The 10,755-nt window shown below is 39.8% G+C and overlaps 1 protein-coding gene across 1 annotated transcript; it reads right to left on the bottom strand.

The window, feature by feature from the left end:
- Positions 1-4,194: 4,194 nt before the first annotated feature.
- On the bottom strand, positions 4,195-5,037 carry LOC108734266. The gene has a single exon (XM_018465744.1). It carries the CDS (start codon positions 5,035-5,037, stop codon positions 4,195-4,197), a length of 843 nt encoding a protein of 280 aa, XP_018321246.1.
- Positions 5,038-10,755: the final 5,718 nt, after the last annotated feature.

The raw sequence follows: 10,755 nt of genomic DNA, 5'->3' as shown, positions 1-10,755 counted from the left end.
TAGATTTGGTCGGAGGTGTTTATAAGTTGAGAATCAAGTAAGTCGATTGTTTGTTGAATTCAGTGTCCGGAAGTGTGTCGCATAGAAGATTTGATCACCTGAACAGCAAAGACCTTTATGTGATGAAAGATGGAGCTGTAAAAGGAATGTCGTACTCGGACAAGGCTCAAGTCAGTAAAACAAACTGCACTGTGTGCTGTGAGGAAAAGCTGGGCAGGTTGCCTTTCAGTCATATTGGCAACAGAGGCAAGGAACTTCTCGATGTCGTACACGCAGATGTTTGTGGGACCATAGAAACCAGATTAATTGGTGGAAAGAAATACCTCTTGCTATTCGTCGATGACTACAGTCGGATGGCATTTGTATATTTCTTGAAGAGAGAAGATTAAGTATTCTCACAGGCCAAGACATTCAATACGTTAGTAGAGAATGTTCAGTGTTCAGGACAGACAATGGTACGGAATTCTGTAGTAAGGAATTTGAAAAATTATTGGAATTTGCTGGAATTGTCAATCAAAAAACTTGTGCTTACACACCGGAACAGAACGCTCTCTGCGAGCAGTTTAACCGTACAGTGATAGAGAAAGCGAGATGTTTACTATTCGATGCAGAATTACCTAAGCGTTTTTGGGCAGAAGCAGTGAACACTGCTGTTTATTTGCAAAACAGGTCAATTGCATCAGGATTAGACAACAAAACGCCTATGGAGATCAGGACCGGAGCTATACCTGATGTCAGTAGTCTTTATAACTTTGGAAACAAGGCCAACACATAAAAAAAGGTTAAAATCGGATAAAAAAACCGATTCAGTGTCTTCTTCTTGGGTACTCAGACAGTGTAAACAGTTACTGAATTTACAATCCCAACAATAATAGTGTAACTATAGCAAGAGATATTGTTGTTGTTGAGGAGGGGATTAAACAGAAGCAAGATCTGATGCACTTTTACATTAGTGATGGCCCTGCTGACATCTTTCCAATGAAGGAAGAAAGAGAAGAATGTACCCAAGAAGTGGGGGACATGAAGCACATAAACACATTGGAAGATCAGGAGATGAAAGATGTACCGATCCCCGAAGGAGAAAGTTCTGGTACTGATGAAGAGAACTTTGTAGACTCCACAAATATGCTGGAGGCTGAATCTGTGGAGCCTGCGCGTGGTCATATGTCTCAGCCAGAGCTTCCTGCCGAGTTTCCAGTGGAGAAGCTTACTAAGCGTATCCACAAGCAGCATGATCGGTCCGGTTTTGGTTATGTGTGTGTAGGTTAAACCAGCGAAACAAATGCAAGTTAAATATTTCTAGATGAAGCGTTGAATGGATCAGAAAGTGAACAGTGGAAATTAGCCACGCAAAGTGAATTTAAATTATTTGAAGACAGTGGCGCTTGGGAATTAGTTGATGTTCCACACAGTGGCAATATTGTACAATGTATTTAGATGGATTTTTAAGCGGAAACTGGATAATAATAATAAAGTCAGGTATAGAGCCATGATAGTAGCTAAGGGCTTGTCCCATAGGCCTAGCATTCATTTTGATTAATGTTTTTCACCTGTTGTTAGATATTCCACTTCCAGATTGTTATTCGCTTTAGCAGTTCTGCTTCATTTGGATATTTGTCATTTAGATGTAGACACTGCGTTTTTGAATGATTTATTAAATGAAAAAGTGTACATGATGTAACCGCCAGGTTTTCAGGGTAGTAAGGTTGATGTAAGCAAGGCTTTGCGATTGAACGTGCTATTTATGGCTCAAAACAGTCATCAAGGGCATGGTATCAACGAGTTGAGGAATTGTTACAGTTCTTGGGTTATAAAAAATCTAAACTAGAACCATGTCTGTTTACAAGAATTGATAAATAAAAGATTTGGTATGTATTAAAAATTGTTTAGGTATGAGAGTGATTGTAAATAAAGAGAATGGTACTATAACTGTAGAGAAAGAAACCTATATTGAAGAATTGCTGTTAAAATTTAATATTTCTTATTGTAAGTCTACAGAGACACCAATTGAACCTAGACTAATTATAACTAATAGTGAGAAATGTAACATTAAGTTCTCTTATCATGAATTGATTAGTTCTCTTATGTATATAGCTGTGCTCAGGCGTCCTGATATTGTATTTTCTGTAACTGTTACGATCAAGAACATTGGGTATATGCAAAGAGAGTTGTAAAATACTTAATGAAAACTAAACCTTTCTGTTTAGTGTTTTCAGGTACTAGTAATAGTCAGTTAGAAACGTTTGTAGATGTAGACTGGGCCAGTAATGTAATTGGTCAGAGATTCTATGCTGGATATTTTTTAAGGTTGTCAAATTGTGCAATATCTTGGGAAACCAAGAAACAGATTACTGTGGTATTTTTCAGTACGGAGGCCGAATACATGGGCATTTTGGAGAGTTTCAAAGAAACTGTGTATTTGCGAAATTTAATGTTTGAATTAACTAACGAATATTATCCTATACCAATATTTAATGACAATCAGTCAGCCCAGAAGTTGTCAGTCAATCCTATTTACAATAAGAGATCCAAACATATAGATGTGCGGTATCTTTTTTGTAGAGAAATAGTTGCTAGAGAGATTGTAAAGATTAAATACATGTCTACTTCAGATATGCCCGCAGATCTAATTACTAAGGGTTTATGTAAATTGAAACATTATAACTTTTTAACATTGTTTGGTTTTGATGGGCCACTGTCTTGATACCAGGCTGACATCTGTTCCTTTGGGTTGTTCAAGTTGTTCTCCAGGTCGGTCGTCTTCAAGCTGGCTGTCACCCAGGCAACGGGAGGTTTGAGTGACCTTTGAGAATCTTAGCTGTCACCTCGCCGTTGAGTACATCTCTTGCGAAATGACCTTTCTGTCCACACGAGTTGCACTTGCAAGTTTTCTTGCAGTATGCCAAGTATTTGGCACAGGGTTTGTTCTGGCAGTCCTTTTTAAAGTGTCCTTTCAGTCCACACTTGTAACAGGTCGATTGTCCCTCCTCAGTCTTGTATTGCGGTTTTCCTTGGTGCTTTTTATTTTTCTTCACGAGAAACTTACTTACAGTGCACTTGTCTCATCGTGTTGACGATCATCTTCAAGTCTCAGTCTTTCGATCATGGTGGTCAGGCTGCTGTCGGCTGCTGGCACGTTATCCCACAACGTACGACGTACGAAAATGAGCAAGTCTCACTGGCAACATTTTCAGAATTCTGGTCATCATCCATGATTCCGGCACAGGTTCACCACCGTTGGTTAGTTCATCACCTATGGACATAACTTCCATGCAGTTTACGGCCACCGATTTGCTTTCAACGTGAAAAGTTTTTGTCAACACTTCCATGTTCATCTCTGTCTTCATGCCGTACAAGCAAACTAGTCTGTCCAACATTGCTCTTGCCGTTTTGCAATTTGCAATTTTATATGCGATTTGATCACTGACATTCAATACTATTAGTTGCAGAGCCTCCATGTCTTTTCCATTCCATTCAACGACTGCAGCGACATTTTCAGTTCCTTCCGGCTTGACCTTGACTCCGGTTGCAATATCATACAACTTCTTGGTTCTCAAGACAGCATCTAATTTTAACCCCCATGGCACATAGTTTACTACTCCTTGTGAGTTTTGACTCAGCATCACAAGTTGTGATTTTACAGTGTCCATTTTTACCTTTTGACTTGAATTTTTGAATTCACTTTCTGACTTGAGCTCTTTCACATACTTTTCATTAGAGATGAGATTTCACCACTTCCTGGGCCCATAACCTAATGGGATTTATCCGAGATATCTCTAAAAATATATATTTCGATGTAAACAGGAATTTTATTTTGTGAAGTGTTACAAAATTGATTCACAAAAAGGTACCTTTTTGTTCCTTCTATAGGACTTATTTTGACAAGCAAAAACTCAGTTTGTTTTTAACGTCGATTGACAAATATTCCTTCAATTTCTCGCAGATACAATTTTGAGCACAATTCCACGTCGCCTTTCTGGTTGTGACTAATTTCAATATCTTAGAATAACAATTGCTAAAGGACAAAACTATTTAAATTGTACAGGCTCTCACACAACATCCTCTCACCTGAGGAACATTTTGAAAACAACAAAAAGTTTCTCATACATTACAAAATTTAAAGTTACAAGCAAAATGCAAACAGCAGTACCATATAGAATCTTACAAAAACAATAGTTAACACTTTACAGAAATCTAATAAGAAAACCTTTGGGGCGGTTTACACACACGTCCACTACGCGTTTTAACGGGTACTCTGCTTTTTTCACAAGACACTCCCGCACTTTTAACCACCCTTTTTTTCCCTGGAACCAACGAAGAAGTCGGGACACTGGCTCTGGTTTCAAACGATGGCGATGTTTCAATGCATTCCAAAGGGTAAAGACGTTGAACAGGCCTCAGCAAACTTCCCCTCGAAGTCACCAGTCTGACTAGTCGGATCTGGTTGTCCCGTCCCGGAAGTAATTCAACCACGCGTCCGAGCGGCCAGTCTATACGTTTATCTTGGTCATTCCCGATTAAAACGACTTCACCTCGTTCTATTTGTCGACCCGGTTTTTTATCACAGAACGATCTTAGTTGCCCGAGATACTCGTTTCTAAACCTTCGGCGTAAATCATCCCGTAGCTTTTGTTTATATCTTAACTTCCGACACAATGAAGACCTATCAATAATGTCACAATCCGGTAAACCATCTCCCGTTTGATCGATTAAAAACATTGCCGGTGTAATAGCTATTAACTCTTTTGGATCATCTGATTCGTACGTAAGTGGTCGAGAATTGATCGCGGCTTCGCAATCACATATTACCGTCAAAAGATCTTCAAAATTTAGACTAGCTCGGCCTAAAACTCTACGTAGTAACTGTTTCATGACACCAATCAAACGTTCCCAAAATCCACCCCACCACGTAGCACTAGGGGGATTAAACCGCCAAACTATTCTTTGCACGGCAGAATTCTTGGTTATTTCGTCCCAGTCCAACTGCGATAACGCGTTTTCCGCGCCCGTGAAGTTCGTCCCGTTGTCGCTGTACATCGTGTTTGGCCGACCACGGCGTGCGACAAATCTACGAAAAGCCTGAATGAAACCATTGGTAGATAACGAAGTAACTGCTTCTAAATGAACAGCCCGAAATACGGCACACGTAAAAAGGCATATCCATACTTTGGTCCCATCCCGTAGATAAAGAGGACCCGCCATGTCAACCCCGGTAACTTCAAATACTCTTGCCTCACGAACTCTGTCCAAAGGCAACGCAGAGGATTCCACTTGAAACGGTTTGGAATTATATCGTTTGCAAGCATAACATTTCCCAAGCGCAGTCCTTATTGTACGTCTTCCACCCAAGATCCAGTATTTTTCTCTTAATTTACTTAAGATACCCTGCACACCCAAATGTGCACAATCAATATGCTCTTTCAAAATCAAAGTTTCTACGACATGATGTTTAGTAGGCAGTACAATAGGGTGTCTAAAATATTCACTGTCTTCTCGATTCGAAATCCTGGTCTTCAACCGAATCAATCCATCCTCTCCGACGAATGGTCTAAGATGTTCTATTTTCCTGGCGTTTTCTCCAGAAAACATATCAGCCTGAATCGTCTTTAATAGAAATCGTTGCCCCTCATCAATATTCTCTGCCGTCAGTTCGCCTTTTTGTTTCTGAGAAGGATTTCTCAAGTTATGTACAAAGCGAAGCATCCAGGCGATCATCCTCACCGTCTTTGAGTATCTTGAGAAATGACACAAATGCCAGAAATCTGTAGCGTTATCCAGGAGTGTTGTTACTAATTTTTTCCGTCGTTCCTGACCAACCTCAATTTCATCACATTGAGTTTGTCCGCTTGGCCAGCTCTCCATGTTCTCATAAAGCCACTTCGGACCCTCCCACCATTTTGATTTGAGTAACTGCTCAGGGTTGCAGCCACGTGAAGGTAGATCCGTTGGATTCTGATCACCCGGTACATGGCGCCATTCAGTTGAAGCCGTTAACATACGAATCTCTGAAACTCTGTTCCATACGAATGTGGCCCATTCCTCTTGTCGCTGAATCCATGATACCACTGTGGACGAATCACTCCAAAAGAATGACTGTACTTCACTTTCTAAATTTTTTCTGACATTAGCGTACAGTCTGGTACCAATAACTGCAGCCATGAGTTCAAGCCTTGGTATTGTTAACTTCCGTATTGGTGCTACCCTTGATTTAGCAGCCAACAGGTAAACTTCTACATTATTCATCTTTCTCACTCTGAGAAAAATTACAGCGGAATATGCGTTCTTGCTGGCATCACAAAACGTATGTATACTTAAATGTTTGATGCCTTTTGTACCTGTACCTGTCCAACGAGGAATTTCTATTTTCAACAAGTGAGGTAAACCCCGAAGCCATTCACGAAAAGATTCCTCAATTTCCAATTCCACTGGTTCATCCCATGGTCGCTTTCCCTCCCAAATTCGCTGCAGCAACAATTTTGGTACCAAAGTGGTTGGACAAGTGAACCCAATCACGTCGAATACTCACTTATCCTGAGTGTATCTCGACCTTGATGCCAAAGAAGCCCTAACACGGGTACAAGGGGGGTATCTTCATTGGTATCCTGACTAAACTCCCACCCTCTTAAGTCGAATTTGGCTTCCCGCATAATAAGAGATGCTTCCCTTATGAAATTGGTCAATTCATTCCTGTTGGAAACGCTGGTGACACAATTGTCAACATAAAAACTTTTGGACATCCTAGCTATAGTGTCAAGGGAATATTCAGCTTTGCCCTCTTCCCACCTTTTCCGACACTAGGCCAGGTGGTATTCAATGGTTGCTCCCAAAAGGAAAGGACTGCTATTGATTCCAAATACAACGCGTTTATGTCGATATGTGATCTCCTTTCCATCAGGATCTACCCATAAAAATTTCAGAAAATTGCGATCACTCTTATTCAGGCTGATTTGTAAAAACGCTTTTCGTATGTCCGCTATAACACCAATCGGATTCTCTCTGAACCTTAATAGTATCGAAGGTATCAGTTCAATCAAATTTGCCCCCTTCTCAAGACATTGATTTAGAGAAATTCCATTATTTTCTCGGGCTGACGCATCAAAGACTGGTCTTATTTTCGTTGTTGAGTTTTCTTTAATAACTGGACGATGAGGAAGATAATGACCTTGACTATGGGAATTGTCTTCCTGGACACGTTCAATAATTCCCTCGTTCAACCATTCGTCAAAGACGGCTCCATATGATTCCATGAGGTCCTGCGCTTTTAACTTTCTCAACGTAGAATTTAATCTCTTTTGAGCCACCTTGTAGTTGGTCGATAAAGGAGGATGTCCCTCTAACCAGGGTAATCTCACCTCATAACGTCCTTCATCATCTGTTTTTATTGTATCCAGAAAAACTTCCCTTGCAGCAGCGGCTGTCTCATCTTTGGATCTTTTTTCGGAAGGTTCCGTGATCCCCAATAATTCCAGTTCCCATAAATTACTTATCGATGAGTCACTAACCAATAAAGATAAAGTGACCATAGCCATAGTGGACTCGGATTTGGCCAACGGTACTTTCCCCATTATTGTCCAACCAAGAGTTGTTTCGACAGCTACAAGGCCACACTTCAATGGAATCCTATTTCCCGTATACAGTTCTCCAGCAACATCTGCCCCTATGAGAAGTTCAATAGGTCCCGTTCCATGAGAATCGGAAATTTCAATATTCATATTTTTTAGTTCTTCCGTCCACGGCCCATAAAAAACTGACGACAAATTGTTGCAGATGATTGGTTGATCCAAAACTTCAAACTTGAAATTGTAATTTCCCTTACAGACATTGTCTTCATAACAATTGTGGTTAATCATTTTTTCGGTCCCGCCAAACAAACAGTACATAAGCTTTTCTTTACGTTTCGGACCGTAACCCAATTTAAGCGCAGTCGATCTTAAAATATACGATCTGTGAGATCCCGTGTCGATCAAAGCACGCACCGCGAAAACATCGCCTTCGCGTTTTACGATGATTCGTAAAGTCTGTAAGAAAACATGCGGACTGGTATGATTCGCTAACGTTTTATCTTCATCACAATTATCATCCGATTTACCAGTAGTCGTACTGTCTTTTAAAATCTGTTTATTTCCCGGTAATGCAGGACACATCAGCGCTACATGTGATTTGTTACAGATTACGCAACGTAATCGGCTTCGACACTTATTCGAATTATGACCTGGTTTTAGACATCGATAGCAAGCGCGCTTTTCGGATAATATTTTCTTTCTTGCTTCAAAAGACAACTTACGAGCCCCGAAACACGATTCCGATTCATGATTTCCGCCGCAAAAAACGCAATTTATGTCGCAATTTATAAAACCCGCGGCAGTCGGCACCATTGACGTAGCTCTTTTTTCTTGTTTCTTCCTGCGACCCGAATCATCCTGGCCAACCGAGGAAACAGAGTTTAGACCAAAACCTTCCGCGGCCAACGATATTCGTTGTTCATTTTCGACTTCACTTCCTAGAAAGTTCATTAGGCTCTGGAGACGATCTCCCAAATTCTCATTGTTTTGGTCATTATACAAATTCAAAGAGACCTGCGATGTACTTTGTTTCAATGTAACATTAGCAGACGATGATCTCTGCCAAACTCTTAACAGTTCTTGAGGCAAGCAAGATTCTATAAGCGGAAATAACATTGCCGAACATTTATCTGACGTTATCCCAAGAGTATCCAATGCCCGTAACTGAGTTTCCAAACGGTCGTACAACAAGGAAATTTATATCTTTTGAGTAGACGCGGCATCACTTAAAATAAGCTTTAATAGTTCTCTGACGTATACTTCTATTTGTAAATCTTCCCTGCCGAAACGCGACCGAAGGCTTTCAACGATTTTCTGATAATTTCCAGCAATTGCGGGAAAACTTTCTACGAACTGCCGGGCCCTGCTGCCTGGTTCCGTTGACTGTATGAGATATTCTATTTTATCGTGTTCATCGATGTCTTCATCCTCGTGAATTTTTCGAAATTGTGCCCAAAAAGACAGCCAATCCTTAATGTTACCGTCGAAACGCTTAAATCCGATAGTAGGTAACTTAAATTTACGCTTACTTGTGATGTGGACTTCACTCCCCTGCTCACTTACTGTACTTGGTGGTGCACTTACTGCTGTTTGAAGAGAGCGACTGAATTCCTCCGTAAACTCATCGTATTTGATCCTTACATCGAGGAATCTTTTCTTGTAAACATCACAACTTTCAATTTCGGACAGCAACTGTTCTTCACTACACGATTCCAACAAAGCCTCGTACATTTCAGAGTCCAGCACTTTTAGTTCATCACTTTTTGACTCCAATAATTCGAAATAAGCTTTAATACCCCGCAAATACGGCGGATTAGCTGAAAGAAACTGCTCCAAATCATTTGCATTGCGCGTGAAAGCAGCCCGGATTGCAGCGCGACTTTTCTTTTTTCTTTCGATTTGACTGGACATTTTTTTTTTCTTTTTAACACAAACTTGGTTCAAAACCTCGACTGTTTTCAAAACCAAACACTAATATCGAAAACGTCGTAAAAGTTTGTCAGTCCAGTATTTGATACCGTTTACTCAGAAGCGCATCAAATACACACTTTTCCACGTCCTGTCACGGTCGCCACTAAATTTCGCGTCTGCATGTAAACACCTGCTTACAGCGATCACGAAGGTTCGAAGTTATATAAATTGTGCAAAAAACAGTGTTTATTTTGAAAATATTACAAGTGTATTGGTTGCGACATTCTGAGAGAGAGTCAATTCTTTTAGCGTATTATTAAGACTGATTTATAAGGTACATGGCCAACATGTGATATCTGTTAGTATAAACATCCGACAACGAGTCTGGTTGTGACTAATTTCAATATCTTAGAATAACAATTGCTAAAGGACAAAACTATTTAAATTGTACAGGCTCTCACACAACACAGTCAGTCTCGAATTTTTGTAATGAAATAATTCATTGCTTTGAAAAAGACATTTTACCATCTTATTTTTGATTTGATGCAATCTCACGAGAAGATCTTATCGATAATCACACCACTTATATAGCTAAAAAATTGTATAATATCACGGATGAGTCGATTTTGATTTTCGATGGCACATATGTTCGTCACCAGAAGAGCTCTAACGAGTACCAGAGAAAATCGTAAAGACACCTTTGTGCAAGCCATTCACAATTTGTTGTACTGAAGGATATATTGTCGATATTTTAGGACCATTTTATAGCACACAAAATGATGCCACCATTATGAAAAGTGTGCTAGAAGATCCACAAGGTTTAACAAAGTTATTGCGACCAGGAGACTTATTTCTTATTGACCGTGGATTTCGTGACGTTGAAGGACAAATAAGAGATGAAGGGTATATCCCTCTAATGCCAGCTTTCAAAGGAAAAAGAAAACAATTAACGACAGAAGAATCTAATAGCTCCCGCAAAATCACAAAACTCAGATGGGTCATTGAAGCTGTCCACAGATCAATTGGCCAAAAATATAAACTTTTTTCCATACTATGGATAATAAAATGCTGCCCAAAGTAAAATCACTTTGTAGGATTGTAGGATTTTTGCATAACAGATTCGGAAAGCGTTTGGAATCGGACAATGAATTCGCTGACGAAATTATAGAATATATGAATGCAAAAATGAATACCTGAAACACTTTGAGCGTGGAAGTTGAAACTCAAAATTGGAATAAAAAAAACCATTCAAAACATTAATGGCATCTGAAGTGATGGATTT

The sequence above is a fragment of the Agrilus planipennis genome, unplaced genomic scaffold (genome assembly GCF_000699045.2).
Source record: "Agrilus planipennis isolate EAB-ADULT unplaced genomic scaffold, Apla_2.0 scaffold77, whole genome shotgun sequence".
Taxonomy (NCBI): Eukaryota; Metazoa; Arthropoda; class Insecta; order Coleoptera; family Buprestidae; genus Agrilus; species Agrilus planipennis.
The sequence above is the reverse complement of the archived record's forward strand: the minus strand, read 5'-3'. Positions and strand labels throughout refer to the sequence as shown.